Raw genomic sequence first — 22207 nt, 5'->3', positions numbered from 1 at the left:
GCTCTTCCAGAGGTCCTGAGTTCAATTCCCAGCAACCACATGGTGGCTCACAACCATATGTAATAGGATCCGATGCCCTCTTCTGGTGTGCCTGAAGACAGCAAAGTGTGCTTGCATACATAAAATAAATACATCTTAAAAAAAATTTAAAACATCAACTGGGGGTTATAGCTCAGTAGCAGAGCACTTGCCTAGAAAGTCCCAGGCCCTAGGTGCTATCTCCAGTGTTGGAAAAAGATCTCCCCATACCTTTCTTAGTTTGTTTTTGAGACAAGTGTGATGGACTCAGACAAGCATTTAATCAAGGCCTCCTGAAGAATTTCGAGACCCAAATGAGCAGACCAGGCAGGCTTAGACAATGGAGCCTAAAGACAGCACAGAGACCATTGACACTGCCCCCCCCCTTAAGGTTACCTTAAGTAGAGCCCTGGAAGGCGATGCCAGCCCCATTCCCCAGGCTGAACATTGAAGGCCATCTGGTTTGACTTTGGAGCAGAGTCTTTAACTGGCTTCATTCTTTCTGTGTTTGTTCTACTCCAGTGCCCCTCGGCAGACATGGTGCAGCTTCCTCCCCTCAGCTGCTTGGGTTACCCTCAGCAGGCATGGCTTTTGTTCCATCCTGGCTGGCTCAGGACTTACAGGGCCCATGATGGTGGGTCAGCTGCCTGGGTCAGAAGCTGGCTTGCAGAAAGAGTCCGGCAGCCCCTTGGCATGATTGACTAGTTCATAGGAGTCCCGGATGTCAGCCAGTCCAAACCAGAAGAAAATCCACTGCTTGTTGGAGAAGCTACCGTCGCTATGCTTGAAGTACCTGGGTGTGGAGGCAAAGGGGTCAGCTTTGGAACAAGGCTGCTTCTCACTGCTCTGGGTTTTCAGGATAGTTGCCTACTACAGGATGCCCCACTAGCACCAAATATCTGTTATTTTATCCTAGGAGTAGCAGCCTGAGTGGCTCATGAAGCCTATATTGCCATCTCCCCAGTCAGCAGCCCAGTTTTAGGCAAGTTAGGTAATTTACCAGGTAACAGCAGGGACATCTCTGCTTACCCCACTCCTCCATGTAGCAAAGGAGCTGGCCCTTTGTCAATTTCTGGTGAGTGAGGGCTGAGGGTGTGGTTGCTGAATAAAAGGGGTGGGTGTTCCCTAGAGACACAGCCCTAGAGTTAGGAGCTTGGCAACCAAGCCTGAGAAGAGCCCAAGCCTAAGAGCTCGGTCAAGGCTTAATAGAATTCTAGTTGGATGCTGCTTGCTTTCGAGAAAGCAGAAATGTGGAATGTGGGCTTAAAGGATGTCACTAGGTGATCTTGACTCTAGAGGAGACTTTTTTTTTTTTTTTAAATACAGTGTTTTTTTTTTTTCTGCATAGCCCTGGCAGTCCAGGACTAGCTTTATAGACCAGGCCGGCTTTGAGTTCGCAGAGATCCACCTGCCTTTGCCTCCCAAGCGCTGGATTAAAGGTGTGCGCCACCACGTTGAGACTTTTCTCTGATAGTCAAAGGAGGGAATGTCCAGCTATGCTGTCGGTGAAGCATAGGGCAAGGCTGGCTGCGCTTACCAGGGATTGATGGGATTGGTGACCCGAGAGCGCCAGAACAACGTTTGCAGGTCCCTCCTAAGGCATTCCCACAGCATCTGTCCGGAACCTTGGCCCTGCCGGCTGGAGCTCACCACAAATTTGTCCAGATATGCGGTGCCCCCTAGTACAGGCTCCACTGTCAGAATGGCTGCCGCGTTGTACCTGGCACAACGGGAGACAGGCAGGTTAGGACCTCTCCTTGCCCTAAAGCTGCCTCGCTCAGGACCATGGGTCCTGCCCTCTGGGGCGCTGGAGGCTCACCCCTCAGAGACATAGATCGAATGCAACCGAGGGCGCAGTGACTCCAGATAGTCTTCTCGGAGTTTCTTGCCAAAGCTGGCGTTGACGAGGTTCACTAGGCGGCCCTGGTCTAGGCTGTCCAGACTGCGCACTCGCAGCATCCGCTCAGCGTTTTTAAACAGGGTGCCACAGCCTGGGGAGATCGGAGAGATTGGGCAAGAGTCAGGTCCACCGCTAGGTGCGTTTTCCCGCCCATCTCCCTAGTTCTAAAGTTCCTTACTTCAGTCCCCACAGACTGAATTCTTTTGTCTCTCTCGGGTTTCCACAGCACCGGGAAGCCATTGGTGCGGCCTCTCCCTACAGCTTTCAGCCGAGGTGGGGAGCAAGGGTGAGGGTGGGGGGGGCATCCCTGCTGGCCCTCAGCCAGACCCTGCAGGAGCTAACCCTGGGGACTGAGCCCAGCCCATCTTCTCGCAGATCTCACCCTTGTTGCTGAAGAGTTCGGTGAGCAGCGTGCTAGCGGCCGTGATGACGGCGGAGGAGTAGTGCGGCAGGCGGCTGAGCACGTCCACGATGAGCCGAATCTGCTGCCGCTCTTTGATGCTCAGCCACTCAGCGTTGGTAACAAGGTCAAGGTCCGCAGGCAGGTTCACATTGCTCAGGATCTAAGTCCCAAGAAGAAGAGGCGCCTCCAGCAGATGCACACCCATACCAAACTGGGCCCGGCCCTATGACCTCTCCGTGGTCACTTAACTCCTATCTCCTCTACGATCTACGATCTTCTGTTAGCTCTTCCTACTCTAGTGGCTTGAGAGTAACTGTAGCCTGCTGTGGACTCATGCAGGGGACACAGGGCAGGGGACTCCGTTTTGCCTAGTATCATGAGGTGGCACAGGAGAGGGGCACACCTTCTGACTGGTATCCCGCAGGCCGCCTGAATTATTGAGGAAGATGATTTTGGTTGGCTGCAGAGCCTTGGCCAGAGACGCAGTCACCTCCAGCGAGTCAAGAAGCACCGAACGGCGCGCAGCGGTTTCCCCGATGGGGCACAGGATTGGGATGCTGTTGGACTCCAGGCACCACTGCAACAGGTCTGTCTCCACCGCGACGATGCCACCGTAGCTGTGGGCCAGATGTGGTGCTCGAGCGGGACCAGGGAAAGGCCAGCGGAGTGGTCCGCTCTGAGGATGCCAGGGCGGGCTGGGCTGTGACACTAACCTGGCATGGGGAGCCGGCTCCGCAGCACTCAGCACTGATCCGCCGCCAAAAAAGGGCACAGCAGTCGCCGCGTTATGCCGTAGCTCGTCCACCAGCACCTTGCAGCTCTGAGCAAGCTGTGACTTAGCTTCCCAGAAGGAAAGACAGCCTGAAGGTGCCGTGGGGGCCGGCAGCCCCAGGACCACCAGAGGCTTCATGTCCATGCGTTGCAGGAAGGCTAGGGCGAAAGCCAGGCGGGATACCGCCTGCGGGCACCCGAACACCTCCTCATCTACCTGCAGAGGAGTGGTCGTTCAGGGGCACGACACTGGCTCTAAGCCGCTTGTCCTTACTCGGGCCTTAGGACCCTCAGTGACCACCTTCTACTCAGGGGCCATTGGGCCCTATTTTTTTGGCCAACTGTTCCGCCCTTTGCCCGTTGGGCCTTAGCCACCCCTTTATCTAGCGCTAATGTTCCTCCCTCGGCTCCTCCCAGCGGCCTTGGACTCTGGGACACCTTGGGGGAGGGGTAATGCGACAGTTCAGCCGACTGAACCCCTAACTGCGTCCACCGTGAGAGGCCTTTCTCAGTCATCACTTCCAGAGACTGGGCTTTCCAGCCTTCTCAATGGTGCCAGGCGCAGTTTCCGTAGCCTCGGGACTTCCTCCATCCCCAGCACCACCTCGGCGCCCCTGCGCTCCAGGTTCGCAGGCGGGCCACGCGGAGACCTACGACAGTGTTACTAAACAGCTACCAGCTCCTTACAGTGACACGACGACACCCGGATCGGCTTACCTCCACGACGGCGAAGGGCTTGTCCACAGAATGATAGGAGGTCTGGAATTGTGTGAGCCAGTGGCGTGCCTCCCCCGGGCTGGCACCACATTGATTTAGGAAGGCCTGGATGTCCCGCTGCACCAGTGATTTGCCGGCGGGAGGCGCAGGGGATTCGAGGGGCGTTGGAAGAGGTGTCCAAGATGGCTCCTCGACAGCAGGAGACTGGACACGACCCTTAGCGCCCTCCGTGTCCTCTGCGTGAGCCCTGGCAGTGCTGAGTCGGCGTCCCGGGCTGGCGCTCCTTGCCCCGCGCCGCCGCGCGCTACCACTCAGTCTCCGAGAGCCCCCAGGACCTCCCGTGCTGCGCAGCCTTCTGGCCGCAGCAGCGGACCGCAGGGCTGTGGCCACCCACGCCGTCGCCATGACAACTAAACCCACTTGTCCCCCCCCCACCCACAGGTGACTGTCGGTCTGGAGCGCACAGCACTAGGGGCTCTTAACTTGCCGTTGAGCGGGGCTGGATCAGACTCGGGGCGGGGCGGAGGATAGGAGGCCCGGAGTGGTTTCTGGGTGCGTTTGGGGTGTGGCAAATCACACACGGGAGGGTGGCGTCTCTAGATTTCTCCGCCCCTTGTGTGTGTGGGTACTGGAATCATTATCGAGGGTCAAGAAGGTCAGATTTAGGGTGGTGGAGCTTTTTAATCTGCTACCAAAATGCTGGTTCTAGAAACTGCTCAGATGTCCCAGGTGTGTGTGTGCGCGCGAATTTGCAAGGGCCGCGTAGGTGACTTGAATTAGAAGGAGTCTGGGGAAGTTGAACACGGGGGTGTGGTCCTCACTGTAGCATATGGATGCAAACAAAGTCCTGTTGACAAGCGGGACTTGGTGTGACATGTTTGTAATCTCAGCTCCTGGGAGGTTGGGGCAGGAGGATTGTGGGTTCCTAGGGTTCCAGGAGAACATAGGCTACATAGCGGGTGGGGGTGGGGGGTGATGGAAGGGGGCTTGTCTCAAAAAGATAAAACCCAGTAATCCTGAGGCAGAGGCAGACCTGTATCTACGAGTTCAAGGCCAGTCTGGTCTACATTGAGAGTTCCAGGACAGCTAGGGGTCTACATATTATAGAGAGGATCCTGTTTCACAAAACAAACAAACAAAACCGAGAAACACAACAAACCTAAAAAAATAGACAGAAACCACAAAACAAAATGAATGTGGTGTGATCACACACTTGTAAGCCCGAATTCCTGAAGAGGAGCCAGGAGGGTCAGAATCAAGGTCACCCTTGACTTTATAAGCAATTGAAGGCCAGCCTAAGGAAACCCTGCTTTTTTTCTTTCAAGAAACAGGGTTTCTCTGTGTATCTCTGGACGTCCTGGAACTCACTCTGTAGACTAGGCTGGCCACCAACTCAGAGATCTGCCTGCCTCTGCCTCCAAGTGCTGGGATTAAAGACATGTGCCATCACTACCTGGCCTAGACACCGTCTTAGGAAAAGAAAATCTTTTCTGAGTTCATGATCATTTAGCCAGGGTTTGTCAACTGCGGCCACTGGAGCCACCCTGAGGAACACTGTCATAGCCTCAAATACTCCTCTGTTCTTATTAAGGCTTTAGGCAGTTTAGAGCTGAAATCAATTCCTATGAGGGTTGGAACTTGAAGACTTCTGTTACTTGCCAGAGACAAAGAACAAGGTCTAAGAGTAAATGAGAACAAATCTATTACACTCCAGACAGAGGAGCATGGCCCGCTGGCTTGAAAACTTGGAAAGTTAGTTTGTGACAGGGGCTAACAATACTTTAGTACCAGGTGACATCTTCCCAGGTAGAATGTCCAGCACTGTGAAACCCCTTTCTGTCATCCTCAGGGTGACCCCAGGAGAGGTCACCCCATTTTCAGACCAGGATCTTGAGACCCAGCACTAGATAAGAGCAGGAGAGCAGTGAGCCTTCGAAGGCTCCCCCAATGCTCCCAGTTAATGCTGTCCGGCCCTAGGTCCACTCCATCCAGTCCCATGTTATACAGGAGGAAGCAGGGCTTTCTCATTGTGAAGGAAAGGTGACTTAGCCAAGGTCACACAGCTCAGACACTGGCCATCATGTCTTTCCTAATGTTTTTGTTGTCTCGCTGTTTCGAAGAGGTATTTTTGCTTTGTATACCAGACTGGCTGGCTTGGAACTCACCTCAGCATCTTGAGTTTGGGGAGTACAGGCATGTGTCACCACACCTACCTCTTAGTTCCAGGTTCCCCAGGGTACCACCTAAAAGAGGAGCAATGGCCAACTGAGTGTTCCGAACTAGTTCTAGGATGCTGGACTGGGGACACAGTTCTGGGGCGTATGTGAGAGATTCTGGGTTCTATCCATGAAAGAAGAATAAATTCCAGAGGCTGCTGGGTAAGTGTTCTGACCCTTTCCTGGAAACAGTCCCTTCAACACACCCACACTGGCCCCGGAGTCTAAGTGGGAGGAGAGCCCGACCTTTGGGTCTTTCTCATTGGCGTTTCTACTCTCCATCTTAGAAACCCAGACAGGCAGTGCTGTAAGGCTGGGAAGGTCTGTGTGAGGCACACATGCACACATGCGAACTCACACACACAAAGACATGCATGCACACAGTCACACTCATGATGTGGACCTGTACGACCAGGCCACTGGCTCCTGCCAGCCTGGCACCTGCCACATACACTTCTTGAAGTTCCCAAAGGAGGTGGGCCTATTCCCTGAGCTATAACTGGCATCCTAAAACTCCTCCCTGACTTCAGGGTCCCCAACTTTCAATGAGCTGCCCCTTTCCTATTGGCTGTCTTGCATCAGAGAGCTCACCCTCTGGTCTCTCCTCTCCAAACACCTCTTCCTCCTTCCTGATCTTGTTTCCTTCATCTTTTTCCCAGACTGGAGCTCCCTGGAGACAGGGTTCTCTCCTCAGACTAGGGGATTCCACCTGCTGAGTTCAGGGAATGTCATCAGCATTAACTCCATTGCCACAATAGATACTGGCTGGGCTCCCGCCCAGAGGGCTGTGGCCCCAGGCAGCCAATGGGACCCAGGTGTACCCTAGTGAATGATTAACACAAGCTGGTGGACCTGGGGCCACTGTGTCCCCATTACTTCTCACTTAGGGAAGGCCAGCCTCTATATGACTGTAATGTATGGGACCAGTGACCTAACCTTCCAACCACGCAAAAGCCTCCTACAGCGGGGGCTTCCCTTCTCTGCCCACTCCCTGTCCTTTCCTGTTATTTTGGCCGTTTTTGAGATACAGTCTCAAGTGTCATCCCTCCTTCTCTCCACTCTAACCTAGGATCTTGCTGTTTTCGCCCCTCCCCCAATGCTGGGATTTTTTAGGCATGCACCTCCATCTGGCTTTTTAGAGGTTCCAAACTACTCAGATCCCCTTAATTCTGCAACAAGCATTTTGTTAACTGAGCCATCTCCAAAGTGCTTTTGTATCTTTAAAAGAAAAAAAAAAAAAAAAAAAAAAAAACCTCTCTAAGTGCAGCCAACTTGTTTCTCCATAGATTTTTCGTAGGTTGCTTTTTCAAGTTTGTTTAGGGAGTTTATTTATTTATTTAGTTAGTGTATATGACTATATTGTAGCTCCCTTCAGACACACCAGAAGAGGGCATCTGATCCCATTCCAGATGGTTGTGAGCCATCATGTGGTTGCTGGGACTTGAACTCATGACCTCTGGAAGAACAGCCAGTGCTCTTAACCACTGAGTCATCTCATCTCTTCGGCCCGTGCTTCTGTACCCTAAAAAAATTTGTTTTAAAAAAATGTGCATTGGTGTTTTGCCTGCATGCATGTCTGTGTGAGGGTGTCAGGTGCCCTGGAACTGGAGTCACAGGCAGCTGTGAACTGCTACGTGGGTACTGGGAACTGAACCAGGGTCCTCTGGAAGAGCAGCCAGTGCTAGTTACCACAGAGCGACCTCTTCAGCCCCTGACATATTTTCAAAATAGAAACAAAGCAAAACAAAACAAATGCTTTCCCATATGTTATGGAGACACCCAATACATGTAAGTTCATTTTTTCTAAGTGTAATTTTCCTTCAAGACATAAATATATAAAGGACAAATAAAGTTTCCTTTGAGACAGGGTCTTGGTGTGTTTCCCAGGTTGTCTTGAGGTTTTTGATTCTTCTGCTTAAGTTTCACAAGTGCTGCTGGGTTTAAAGGTAAAATATTCATATAAACTTGAAACACAAATACCTAATGCATATCCAATGAAAAAGAAAATGGGTTTATGGACTCAAAAATTTCAGTTCCAGGGGGTGGGAGAGACAGGAAAGCCACTAAAAGCGCTTACTGTGCAGGCTTCTGCGTGTACAAGGCCCACAAAGACCTCCTCAAAGCCAGACATGTAAAAATAACATCTTAATTTCAGCTCCAAGTGTTCTACTCACTATGTTCCAGCAGGGGGTGCTAAAGGCTTTGTCTTTTCCCAACTACCCTGGGTGTTTTGTGGAAAGGTAGATTATGGCCCGACCTTCCCTTCAGTTTTGAGACTTTTGATGATTAGAAGGGGGTGGGAGGAAGAAGGGGAGAAAGAGAAGGAGGGGGGAGAGAAGAGGAAGGAGGAAATGGAAGAGAGAATCTGAGGTTCAGAGGATCATAGTGTCTGGAAAATAGGGAACTCCTCCAGGCACTATTTTAAACGTTTGCCAAGTGTTTACTTTCTCTCCTCTTTGTTTTTCTTTTCTTTTGTTTTCTTTTCTTTTTTTTGCTCTTTGCTTCTTTTATTTGATAGAGTCTCACGTAATCCAGGACAGCCTCAGACTTACAGTGTAGTCATAGATGCCTTTGAAAAACAATGCTTCTACATTTCTTTACTTGGTATGTGTTTGTGCATGTGTGCCCATGTGTGTCATAGCACACGCGTGCAGGTCAGAGCACAGCTTTCCTGGAGTCAGCTCCCTCTCCTTCTACCCTGTGGATCCTGGGAATCCAACTCAGGTCTTTAGCTTGGTGGCAAGTGTCTTACTCACTGAGCCATCCTACTGATCCTGACCTTGAACTTCTGGCCTCCTGCCTTCACCTCCCAAGGGCTAAGATTGTAAGTGTGTCTGGGTAGTGGTGGTGCAAGCCTTTAATCCCAGTACTTGTGAGGTAGAGGCAGGTGGCGCTCTGAGTTCGAGGCCAGCCTAGTCTACAGAGTTTTAGGACAGACAGGGCGGCACAGAGAAACCCTGTCTTGAACCCCATCTCCACCAAAATAAAAAGATTGTAAGTGTACTGCACCAGGCTTGTGTATATGGTACTAGGGATTGGCCACAGTATCTCAGGCATGCTGGGATAATATCAGAATAATAATTGATTACATAATATCAATTACAATTAATAACAATATCAATTCAGTCCCATGTGTTAACAAATTTCACACCAACTCCTAGAAGCAAGCATTATCATTAGAGTTCCTATGAGACTTGATTCAGACACATTCAGGTGGCATGTTTTCTTTTTTTTCTTTAAAGATATATTTATTACATAAAAGTACACTATAGCTGTCTTCAAACACACCAGAAGAGGGCATCAGATCTCATGACAGATGGTTGTGAGCCACCATGTGGTTGCTGGGAGTTGAACTCAGGACCTTTGGAAGAGCAGTCAGTGCTCTTAACCGCTGAGCTGTCTCTCCAGCCCGTGATGTGTTTTCTAGAAGGTAGTTGGAGAGGGCGCCTGTCAGTCAAGAGAGAGGTCCTGTCTGGGAAAGACCCTGGGATTTGACAGTTGAAGCTCACTTCAGAGTGACACATCACATGAAGCTCACTCTTCTTGTGACAGAGGATGCACATTTATTGTGTCCCCAGAGTGGGTATCAGCTGCCAAGAGGGACAGTAGGAACTGTCCCATGGTAGACCAAGATTTGGAAGTATGTCAGAAGTGGGAGGTTTCCCCCAGGAATCACTCAGAATCCATGGTCGGGACATCTCAAGAAGGAAGGAGCAGTCCATGGTATGAGTACCTCAGTGACTGAGAAGAGGCATTAAATTTATCCAGTAGTGACTTCCAGGGGCAGGGGTGTGATGAAGCCAGGATAGGGGAAGGGTCTCCAATGACCATAGCCTTGGAATGCCTAAAGAAACTATAAGCCATGGCTGAAATATGGGGTATGTTTGGCTATGTCTGTGTTATATGCATGAGTTTGGGCACCCTAGTGCTGTGGCATTTGTGTGGGGTCAGAGTCCTCACCTTCTACCTTATTTTTGAGACAATGTCTCTTGTTTACCACCATAAGCTTGTGTGGGCAGATTCATGTATATCTTTTGTGTTACAATGTTACAAATGGTCATTGAGTGGGTGTTTCGGAAGTTTCTATTGGAAATGAACCGGCGAACGGAAGGCCTGTGTAGTGTCAGGATTTTTGAACATGTCCTTAAAAATGAATACTCAGTGTCTACTACTACTTGAGAACAACAGCGCTAAATGTATTCGTATGTATTACAAGTAATGGCCACCAGAGGGAGACGCCGACTCGCGGCTCCGTCCGAGGACGTGGCGCTTTCTCGGTTAGGAGTGTGCGTCGAATCCGCGGTGGGAACATCTGTACCAGGGACCAGGCCGGGGACAAGAGGGCCTAGCTGGACCCGGGACCCATCATGCCTGAGTTCATCGCCCCGCTTGGATTAGGAGTCAGAGCTTGGAGGATCGAGCCCTCCTGGTTTCCTTATTTTTCTGGGCACCAGGTCAGATCTCAGCCCTGGAGGAGACCTAAGTGATGACTTACACCTGGTATGGTGGCCAGAGACCTGTTGGGGGTCAGTGGGGATAGGGCGCCTTGAAAGCAACTTGGAGAACCACTGCAGGGGTTTGGGAAGCTGGCGTTTGAGGGCAAATGGTGTAGAAACCCAAGGCTGGCTCGCTGGGGTAGTTACAATAGGGTTACTTACTTTTTAAAAATAAGACACATTTTTGTTATAATAGTAATTTAGAAAAATTACTGTAAAACTTGAAAACTGGTTAAAGGAAACTTTCAGTCTACAAATGTATTGCATTTAGTCTGTTTCCTTTCACATTCTTAGTTTTGTCTTTTAAAATTTTTTTAAAGGTTTAATTATTTATTATATATGAGTACAATGTAGCTGTCTTAACACAGACCAGAAGAGGGCATCAGATCTCATTACAGATGGTTACGAGCCACCATGTGGTTGCTGGGATTTGAACTCAGGACCTCTGGAAGAGCAGTCAGTGCTCTTATCCACTGAGCCACCTCTCCAACCCTTAAATTTTTTTAAAATTGGAAACAGGGTCTTGCTTTGAAGCTCAGGCTGGCCAGGTCATGGTGATGATCTTCAATGCCTTCTGCACCTTAAAACCAAGCAACCAACCAACCAACGACACAAGTCACCGAGTCCAAAGCTGGTGAGATGGCTTGGTGGGTAAAAGTCCTTCTAGCACACACACTCAGTGGGAGCAAAGGTCTGACTTCCTCAAAATGTTCTTCGGTCTCCACATGGAGATGTGACACGCACATACACTAACACGCACCAATAAGTCATATAATTAAAAAGTCAAAACCAGGGGTAAGCATGGCGTCACGCACCTTTAATCTCAGCATTTGGGAGGCAGAGTCAGGCAGATCTCTGTGACTTTGAGACCACCTGGATTACAGAGTTCCAGGACAGCCAGAACTAGAGGAACCCTATCTTGAAAAACAAAACAAACAAAAATCAAGTTTAAAACAAAAAATGAAAGAGAGTCTTACCAGGCAGGCTTTATGGTCTAAACACGTAATCTGAGCTTTTCAGAGGTAAGAGCTCAAGTGTCAGAAGCTCATGGTCATCCTTTACTATATATTGAGTTTGAGCTAGCCTGGACTACTCGAGACTCTGTCTTCAAACAAACAGATATTATCTTCATCTTTTTCCCCTAGGGTCGTCAACCTGACTCAGAGTGCTGAACTGAGGGCAGCTGCTGGCTCTGCAGTTCCAGCTTTGTCTCTTCTAAGTGCTTCTGCGAACCAGCCCTCAGCCTTTCTCTGTGACATTTGATCCTGTCAAGGTCTCTTCCCCAAACAGCTGGAGTTTTTTTTCTTATTATTGTTTTTTCACGGTTTGACTTATTTTCACATTTAACTTAAAGCAGACTTCATTACATTTATTAATTTCATGCATGTATATAGACATGCGCATGCGTGCCACAGAACGTGTGTGGCCGGTCAGAGGACAACTTTTGTTTCTGGGCTCTGTGCTTCCTCTATGTAGAAGAGTCCAGGGATCAAACCCAGGTCCTCAGGCTTGGCGTCCAGTGCATTTACCAGCTGAGCCATCTTGCTCCACATCTGACTCTCCAATCTACGTGCTATGCTGGGGTTTAACCTACCTGAATTAGTGGGGCTGGCCTCATCTCTCCTGACTCCTGACTTCCGGGGTGTAGACTACCCACTTCTTACCCCTTCTCTTTCCTGTGACTGCTTTAGGTGATGGGCGGGGTCACCGTATGGATAATCCAAGGCATTGGCCTTGAAGTACAAAGGATTCCGAGCTGACTTCTTGGAGCCAGTGGCATGGCTCAGTGGGTAAAGACACTGTTGCCAAGCCTGACTGTTGCCGAAAATATTAAAAGAATGGCTTAACCTTTTATCAACCTCCCACTCCCCCGCCCCCCTCCCCCGCACTCTCACTCCCGCTCTAGTGTGGAGCCGAACACTCGGACTCTGTCACAGGATCCCCAAGCCGTCCTCTCCACCTGGTTCCCTTCCCAGGCGGTTCACTCTGCTGGCCCTGTTGTTTCTGTCCCCCCCCGGGGGGGGGGCAAGGTTCTGTTCCTCCACCGCCCAGCACAAACACCACTCCAAAGCCCGATAGCTCTTCAGGTTTATATATCAAATTCTCAATCCACAAAACTCTCTACACAATAAGCTTACATCCAATGGACAAAGATACAAACTGCCCTCCTATATGAGATAAAAAGACCTATAGAAACCCTTAAAAAACATTCACACCTACCTATCACCAATTAAGACCACGTGGATCAAGCTCCTCTTCTCCAGCTCCAACTTGATTCCCTCTCGAATTTCTCTGTCTCTCCTCCTCTTCCCTCTTCCTAGTCTTTCCCCAACCTAACACTCCAATGTCCAATCATGCCTCACCTTAACGGCAGCCCGCACCCGACGACCTGAAATTGATCTCCAGGACCTACCTAGTGGGAGGCGAACTGACTCCTATAAGCTGTGAGCGTACTACTCTTTCTCTCTTCTCTCTTTCTCTCCCCCCTCCCTCCCTCTCCCTCTCTCCCTCTCTCCCTCTCTCCTCTTCCCCCTCCCTATAGCACAGGATAGAGGAGGATAAGGCCTTTTCCCTTTTCCATAACCGAAGCTGTTACTCTGTCTCAGAGCCACTCTCTCCATTTAGACCACAGGTATCTGTGTGTAGCGGTTGGGGTGCGGTGGGGTGGGGCGGCAGTGTGAAAGGTGAGTGGAGGTAGAGAGGTGGGGGGGGATGGGGATATGGGTGGGGGATGGGATGGAGAGATGGCTCACTGCTCTTGCAGAGGAGCTGAGTTTGGTTCCCAGCACCCACATGATATCTCACAAGCACCCAAAACTCCAGTTCCAGGGGCTCTGATGCCTCTACTCTTTTCTTCAGAGATTAGGCAGGCACGTGGCACATAGCTGTACACACAGGCAAAACACCGGTGCACAGAAAACACAAAACTTAAACTACAGGTGATGCTACTCAGTACTCATTCCAGGATTCCGGAGGCTGAGGCAGGAGAATGTGAAGCTGAAGGCTAGCTGGGCTCCTTATTGAGACCCCTTGGTGAATTAAAAAAAAAAAAAAAAAAGAAAACATAAAAACACCGAATTGAGTTGTTCGCTTGTGTGGGCTCTGGGGGCACAGACTGTCTTGCGACAGGCCCTGGAGCAGAGGTGGGCACACAGGTCGCCTTCGTTGATGGGAACTGCTGAGTGCAGGGAGAGGCAATGGGGTGCTCATGAACCTGTGTCTGGCCAGTGTTAGGCTGGAACCCCTGCTTATCCCCAATCCCTCACAAGCTGTGGGAGGGGGTGCTGCCCTCCCCCCAACCCCGAAGAAACTTCCTCACCTCTCAGAGAAAAGAAACAAGTCATCATTCCTCATTTCCCGTTTCTGGCAACCGGTTCAAGAGTGCCTGCCCAGGGGCTCAGGTTTTGACAGTATGTGGACACAAGCTTTGTGAAACCCTTTTTGCTTTAGACAGGTGACTTCCCCCACCACACGAGAGTTCAGAGAACCCACCGGAGAACTGCCTCCTGATAAACCTACCTTTCTCTACTTTTAATCTGGTCTAATCTGGCCTATATCTGAGCCACCTAGGAGAGAGAAAGAGTTTTCAGGAGCAGCTGTCCTTGTGAGTGAACTGCTCAATCCCCCAGGGCGGATAGAGACTTGGAAACATTCCCCAGTCTCTGGTTTGGTCTCAGCCTTCATCTCTCCGCCCCCACCCCCAGTGTCCCCAAGCGTGTTCATGAGGCAGAAACCTGCAGCTACTTTGGGAACAGGAACAGTCATGGGAGCCGGACCCAAATAAACCAGTCTTGGGAGGGGAGGGCAGGGCTGGAGAGAGCTGGAGACAGGCTCAGGAAGAAGCTTAGGTCTCCTGGGCTCAGGCCTTCATTATAGCCAGGGGTAATTAAGGGAGGAGTGGGGGTGGGGTAGCTCCTCTCAGGGATCCGGGTGTGATTAAGAGGTGAGAGCCTGTTGAGCACTTTACATCCAGTAACATTGTCAGTTGGAAATCTAGCTCTGGGCCAGATCATTCCTTCCTGCACTGACCACCAGCCACACTGACAACATTCAGCGGAATGTGTTGGTCTCTGGCTTCCTCTTGGTGGCCTGGCTTTGCAAGGCTGGGTTATGCTAGCCTGAGCTAGTACTGTCTTCTCTGTGTTGTGGGGTCTTAGGCTGGTCACTTCACCTCTTTGAGCACCATTCGCAAGGGACTGGAAGGATTGGTGTTGGGATTAAATGCAAGACACATTGAAATGAACTGAGTTTGCAGGAAATGCACGAAGAGCTGGCAATTAATAAACAGCTGGAGGGGGGGATGATGAAAATTCAATACTTATGGATGGTGTGTGCTGGGTCTTTTCTAGTTTGTTTTTGTTTTGGGTTCTTTTGTTTGTTTGCTGGTTGGTGTTTTTGTTTTGTTTGTTTGTTTGTTTGTTTGTTTGCTTGTTTTTTTTGGTCAACTTCACACAAACCCAGACGTATCTTTTAAGAGGGAATCTTAAGGGCTGGAAAGATGGCTCATGGTTAAGAGTACTGACTACTCTTCCAAAAACCCCAGTTCCAGGGGATCCAACACCCTCACACAGACAGGCATGCAGGCAAAACACCAATGTATATAAAATGAAAATAAATAAATTATAAATAAATAAATCATAAAAGATGGAATCTTAATAGAGGAAATTTCTCCATAAGATTGGCCAGTAAGAGAGGAACAGCCAGTAAGCAGCACCCCTCCATGGCCTCTGCATCAGCTCCTGCCTCCAGGTTCGTGCCCTGTTTGAGTTCCTGCCCCGACTTCCTTTAGTGATGAACTGGGATGTTAAATGTAAGCAAAATAAACCCTTGCCCCCCAAGTTGGCCATGGTGCATTCTCTCAGAAACAGAAACACTAAGACAGTATGAAAAAATAAAAGTTCACAGCCACTGGGCTTGAGTTCACAGTGAGCAGAGAGCAGAGGATGCTGAAGGGCATACAGGCTGCCCTCACCATGGACCACACATACATCCTGGCACAGACAAAGTCTCAGGTAAAAGATTGTTCTTTTATAAATCCCTGTGTAGCCAACCAAGCAAGGCTGACTCTGAACTACCAAGCCTCCTGGCTAAACCTCGTGAATGTAGGTGTGCAACCTCTGCTCAGCTTAAAGTGTTTAAAACTTTATTATAAAAAAAAGTTAAAGGTCAGGCAGTGGTGGCATATGCCTTTAATCTCAGCACTCGGGAGGCAAAGGCAGGTAGATCTGAGTTCAAGGCCAGCCTGGTCTATAGAGCAACTTTCAGGATGGCCAGGGCTGCACAGAGATTGGGATGGAATCTGTGGAGTGTATACTTTTACCATAGATTATATGCTATGTTCTAGTTCTACCACCCAAACCGATGAGAATTAGAAGGAGAAAAACAATAAGTTTGTGGTCACATAAAATGTATGTTATATATGTGTGTGTGTGTGTGTGTGTGAACAAATGGGTGCAATGTGACTTGTACAAAGGGGATCAAGAAGGGTGAATATAGGGGTGAGTAATGACTGAATGCTGGGTTAGGGTATGAGCCTAACACCTGGTTGGGGTACTTTCATGCAGTTTTATTCTCTGTTTGTTTTTTGTTTGTTTGTTTGTTTTCTTACAACTTTATTAAAAAAACAAAACAGAGATACATGTATTGATTATTAAAAGCATTTTATCGTGAATATATATGAATATATTTTTGTCAGTACTTGATTTTTTTAAAGGTTTGATAGTGTGCATTAAAATCTTACTATTTACAAAGATCATAAAGTATATGTAAAACAAAACGTAACATGGAAATAGTCAAAGTTTTCTTGGTGTGTAAAGGTTAAACATATGATTTTTAATTACCAAAAATTGCCACAAGGCTATCTTCTTAGCTCCTGAGTTATTAATGATTTAAGGTCTAGGTGTACCCCACTCTGAAAGGGTGCTATACACTTGTTTTTTTTGTTTTTGTGTTTTCTAAGAAGGACTGAAGGTTCCACTCTTTGGCCTTTCTTTTTTTTTTTTTTTTTTTTTTTTTCTTTCTTTTTTTTTGTTTCTTGGGTATTCAGAGTTTTCTGAGGCTAGTATCCAATTATCAGTGACTGCATCTTATGTCTGTTCATTTGTGACTGGGTTATCTCACTGAGGATGATATTCTCTAGATACATCATTTTCCTAAGAATTTCATAAAGTCATTGTTTCTAATAGCTGAGCAGTACTCCACTGTGTATTTTGTTGTTTTTTTTCTGCTTATCTTATTCTCAAGTGCCCCTACAAGGCAGCCCCTTTCTTGCAGCATATACAGATGCTGAACCCCCAAGGGCTGGAGAGAAAGGCCAAGCAGCTTGCTAAAGATCAGTGTGCTGTAAGCAGGATTCAGGGTTAGACTGACATGAGGATATAGGGCACATTTGTACTTACCATGAGCACGAGCCCATGCACATGCACATACACACGTGGGTGTGTCCTATAAGCTGTCATGTACAGAACCTTGGTGAGCAGGTCAGTTACTTGGTGAGTTACTCCAGGTAACTCAGGCTGGGGGAACCTCTGGAGGAAAGAGCACGGATCCCTCTCAGGTACCTCCATGTCCTCACCTGAACATATACCTAAATACTCATCTCAGGGGTGGGGCCTGATACTCACCTCTTCCTCTATGGGTCATAGGATGCAGCTGTCCTGCTATGGAAGCCTCCTTCATCCCTAGGCTTGGGCCTGGCTCTGCTCCTTCCTGTTGGACAGCAGTCCCTTTGGGCTTTGGTCCTTCCCCATTTTTCCTTCCTGGAAGGAGGCTGGGCAGTCACCAGCGGGCACAGGAGTGTGCTGAGATGTCATGAGGACATTGAGCTTTAGGAAGGGTCCCAATGTGTGCAGCTGGTTCTAGAACTTGCTGTGTGGTCCAAGCAGACCCTGAACCTGCATCCTCGTGGTTCAGACTCCTAGGTCCAGTATTACAAGTAGAGCCATCATTCCCCATGATATAGTATTATGTTTTAGTGCAGTCAAATTTATAAGTGTTATTTGCTTTTTTTTTAATTTAGAAAGGACTCCCCTTTCTTATTACAGAAGTCATGATGCTTTTTCTTCTGTGTTCAGAAAGGAAACAAAGCCCTGGCCCGTTCTTCCCCCTTCTGCAACCAGACAGGATTTAATTAAGAGCAAATTGAGATTTAATGAGCCTGCAGGTCCCAGTCTAGACTTAGAAAAAAATCGATTTCTGTAACCTGGGTGTGTAAGGCAAGGTAATGTGTCTGATAGGCAGACAGGGTGCACAGAAGGACACAGAGAGGCAGCCTAAGGGGTAACCTGGGCTCAGTTTCCCTATCTGTGAAGGCAGGTGATGCTACTAACTTGGTGGCATCCTAGGATGAGGCAGGTGCAGGATCTGTAAGGAGAGTGAGGTTCGTATGGTCACTGGTCAGCAATAGCAACTTTTTCACTCTCCCGTGTCTGCAGCAGCTCTCTGAGGCAGGGCTTAAGGCATCATATCAGGACAGGGAAAATCAGTTGGCAGGTCCATCTCAGACATGCCTGAGTCCTGCTCAGTCTCAATTGCTGTGGGCTGTTAGCTGTGGCAGTCAGTGACTGGCTGATGGAGTTCAGGAATTTCCAAGAAGCCCCAGGTATCAACCCAAGGGGCAGGAGATAGACAAGTGCTCCTCGGGGACCAGAGGAGCGGTCCTGATTCCCGGGTTGGAAGGTGTCATGTCCTGTTCTGTACTCATCTTTCCACATCCCCTCCCCTCTTGGGATCCCTGTCAGGGACCCTGTCACTTCTCAGATTCAGGGGTAATGGAAGGCAGGAGGGGAGCGGGAGTTGCCGCCCCTCCGGTCCTTATCAGAGATGGGTAGATATGCCCTGGCCTAATGGAGGCCTCACAGGAGGATCCGGCGGATCCTGGCTGTTTGCAGAGATAAGGGAGGGCAGCCCCTGGGCTCGGTACACAGATGCCTCTTAGTTGGGCAAACAACCCAGCTGTCCTCGGATGCTCAGCCAGGGCTGGCACCTGTGACCGACCCACTTGGGTCCTGTCTGTGGCTCTGGAAAGCGAGACCCCAGGAGGCCAGGAAAGGGGAGGGTGGGGTGGGTGACAGGTGACAGTAGCGGGCCACCGTTGGATCCCAGGAGGTGATGGAAGTGGCTGGGGCTGAGCTGGGAGTCAGGTCAAGGGCATGAGTATGCCAGCTTGCGTGTGTGTGTGTGTGTGTGTGTGTGTGTGTGTGTGTGTGTGTGTGTGTGTGTGTAGCAGAGTCCCCTGAAGTGAGAGGCTCAGTCAGTGTTACACTGAGCCTGGGACACAGTCCAGGCTCCAGAGTTGGGGGCTGATGGTGCATTCAGCCGATGCAGGGCAGGAGAGGCGCTGGGAGGGAACACAGACCCCCACAGATGCCTTCATCCTCCTCCTCTCTTCTGCTCCAGTAACCCCGCCATGCCTGCCACTGGAGGCTACAGACCTGGGACCACTCCTCGTCCTCTCTTTAGATGTCACTTAGCAGAACACATCTGAGTTAAGGACGAAGCTAACCAAGAAGCCCCCAGAACGTAGTGATAATGGAGGAGGCATCAGGCTCACGCCGCCAGCTCGGTCCAGTGCTGCACAGAGCTTTGCTAACCTTTCCTTAATTGGTCCTTGTCCCCTCTTGTGTCCTGTGTAGTCACCATACAGTCTGATGCCCAGATAACCCCAGCTGTCCTTTTCCTGTGGGTTTGGTGGGGTACTCTATAAGTGCTTAGGTTGCCCATACACTAGCACATTTCATCTCCAGCACACGCCTTGACACGCATGTGTCAGTGGCTTCGTCCCAGCCAACCTGTGCTTCAGTCCTCTGAGGTGGATTCTTTCCCACCCAACATTCTCAGAGGAGGGCTTGCACTCCAAATGGGTGGAGGCTTGTTACCTGCCATTCACAGTCAGGGGTGATCTATACGGCTCAGGGTGTTCGGATGTATGGAGTTATAGACAGTTCCCCTGTGGAAAAGCTCACAGAGTTTAAAAATGTCCATAAAGTGGCAGTTTCATTAAATTTAAAATTATGTTTGTGTATGTGTTTGTGCGTGTGTGTGTGTGTGTGTGTATGTGTGTGTGTGTGCACGTGTGCATGTGTTTGTGTGTTTGTGTGTCTTTTCGCATATACTGTTTCTTTCCTTCCATCACGTAGTCCCAGGTACTAAATGCAGGCCATCAAGATTGGCGACAAGTACCTCCACCTGTGACCCATTTTGCTAGTCCCGAAACCAGCGCCTCCCCTTTTCTTTTCTCTCTTTTTTTTTTTTCTAGACCAAGTCTCACTATGTAGCCCTGCCTTACCTGGAACTCACTGCGGAGACCATGTTGCCCTGTAACCCTTTAACTTACAGAGATCTGCTTGTCTCTGTTTCCTGAGAACTGGGGTTAAAAGTGTGTCCTTCCTGATGTCCCCCCCCACCCCCGGTTGTGCCAACAATCATCTCGTGAGTGGAAACCTGCACAGCTACTTTGGAAAACTCGTCATCTCTGCCACAGGGTGACATAAGCCATTTTATAACTCAGCACACCCACCCCCAGCTGTATACACTCACAAAGATGTGTGCACATAGTCACCGAATGACACGTCCAAGTATCTATAACCCCAGGACAGGAGGGTCTGGCTGGCGGCCCAGGTTAGCAGGATTGGTGAGTTCCAGGTTCAGTAAGAGACCCAAGCTCAAAAAACAAGGTCAGGTGGGGCTGGAGAGATGTCACAGGCACACATGCACACGTGCACACACTATGTAGGCCTATAAAACGTTGGCCACAGTACTCCACTGATGTACTAGCGAATAGTACCCCAGCAGGGAAGAAGCAAGGAGGAGTGCAGAAGAGGCTTGTAGTGTGAACTGTGTCCTGTGCTGGGCGCTGTTCGGTTTGTGAGAAGCCATCAAAGCTAAACATTTACAGTCCTTGCGCTTTAATGGGTGTATACTTGTCTCCAATAAAACACTGAATATGGTTTTTAAACTTTTATGGAGCTAGCATTTAGATGAACTTATGCCACATTAAACTCTTGGCTCCACCACACTCTCTTTCGTCTGTTTCCTGCTCCCGATCCTATTCCTGGGTCTCAGTCGGTGCCCCTGTTCTCCCCACCCCCGCACCCAGGGTGGCCTGTTTCTGGAAACTCAGCTTGTGCAAAGTGTATTTTAACACATAAAACCAAATTTTTAAAGTTTTTATTTTTTATTACTTTTTAATCACGTCGTGGGGCGGGGGAGGCAGGTATGTACTTACGAATACAGTGACCCCGGAGCCAGAGGCATCAAATCTCCTATTGCTGGAGTTAGAGGTGGCTGTGAGCTGCTCAACAGGGTGGGGAAAGAACTTGGGTCCTCTGCAAGGGCAGTATAAAGTCGTGACTGCTGAGTGGTCTCTTAAGGTCCCATTATGGTTCTTTTGCTACCTGATGGGTATAGAAATTCTGGCCATCCTATGTTTCTTTCTTGTCCCGTTACTGTGAAAAAAAAAAAAATGGCTGAAGGAAAGCAGCTTAGGCAGGCTTGGTTACTGCTGACCAATCCTCGGCAAAAGCACCCACACGCCTTAGCTTCGGAGCCCTTGAGTGTGAGCACAGCTCCCCAGGAAGCCAAGGCTGATCTCGAATGCTCAGTTATCCGTGTTTATCAGCTTCATGTGTGTTGGGATTACAGGTAAGCCACCATGCCCCGAGGAGTTCAAGATCATCCTCAGCTACTGAAGATATTCAAGGCAAGCTTGGGATACGTAAGACCCTGCCTCAAAATAAAATAAAATAAAATAGGGAGAGACTGGATGACTCAGTGGTTAAGAGCTCTTGCTGTTCTCCCAGAGGACCTGAGTTCAGTTCCCACCATCCAAGTCAGGAGATTCCCAGTCATTAGTGATTCCAGCCACAGGAGGATCTGGTGACCTCTTCTGGTTTCTGTGGGCACTTGCACACACATAGCACACACACACACATACAATCTTATAAAACAAAAACAATCCCAGTGAGGTGATGCATACCTTTAGTTCCAGCACTCTGATTTCTTGTGAGTTCAAGGTCAGCCTGGCCTCTATAGTTTCAAGACAGCCAGGATTACACAGAAAGACTGTCTCAAAAATCAACCAGCCAAACAAACAAAAACTGAAAAGGTGGATGGATGGCTTCTGAGGTTGACTGCTGGTCTCCATATGCACACGCATGTAACTCTACATGCATTCTCTCTCACCTCCAAACACCCTAAAAGTCAGTGCTCTCAAACTTGAGCATGCATCAGAATCCCGTTTATGGTTCATTAAACATAAGCTGGTGGTTGTGTTTGTGGGGTACACCAGATCACCTGCACTTGAGAGACTGAGGCTATATCATATTAAAACAGTGCGTGTGTAGTGTGTGTACATGCATGTGTATGTATGCATGCATGTATGCATATGTGTATTGTGTATGTTATATGTGTGTACGTATATCTCTGTGCTTCAGAAGGTCCTGGGTGGGCTTGTAAGCTGTGTTTCTAACCAGGAGCTGCTGCTGCTGACCTGGGAACCACACTGAAAATTTTTAAAAATATTTATTTAATGTCTGTGAGTATACTATTGCTATCTTCAGACACCAGAAGAGGACATCAGATCTCATTACAGGTGGTTGTGAGCCATCATGTGGTTGCTGGGGATTGAACTCAGGACCTCTGGAAGAACAGTCAGTGCTCTTAACCACTGAGCCATCTCTCCAGCCCC

General features: G+C 49.1%; 1 protein-coding gene across 1 annotated transcript; it reads right to left on the bottom strand.

Annotated features, from left to right (window-relative positions):
* Positions 1-657: 657 nt before the first annotated feature.
* NAGS (N-acetylglutamate synthase) lies at positions 658-4220 on the bottom strand (the record flags this gene model as incomplete). Its single annotated transcript, XM_080922369.1, has 7 exons — positions 3810-4220; positions 3035-3309; positions 2725-2938; positions 2301-2481; positions 1838-2009; positions 1556-1738; positions 658-811 (listed from the first exon to the last, which is right to left on the bottom strand). The coding sequence occupies exons 1-7, from the start codon at positions 4212-4214 to the stop codon at positions 658-660; spliced, it is 1584 nt and encodes a 527-aa protein (XP_080778495.1). The 5' UTR covers positions 4215-4220.
* Between the last annotated feature and the right edge of the window lie 17987 nt (positions 4221-22207).

The sequence above is a fragment of the Micromys minutus genome (assembly GCF_963924665.1).
Source record: "Micromys minutus genome assembly, chromosome: 10".
NCBI classification, from domain to species: Eukaryota; Metazoa; Chordata; class Mammalia; order Rodentia; family Muridae; genus Micromys; species Micromys minutus.
Note: the sequence above shows the minus strand (reverse complement) of the source record. Positions and strands in the feature narration are given on the sequence as shown.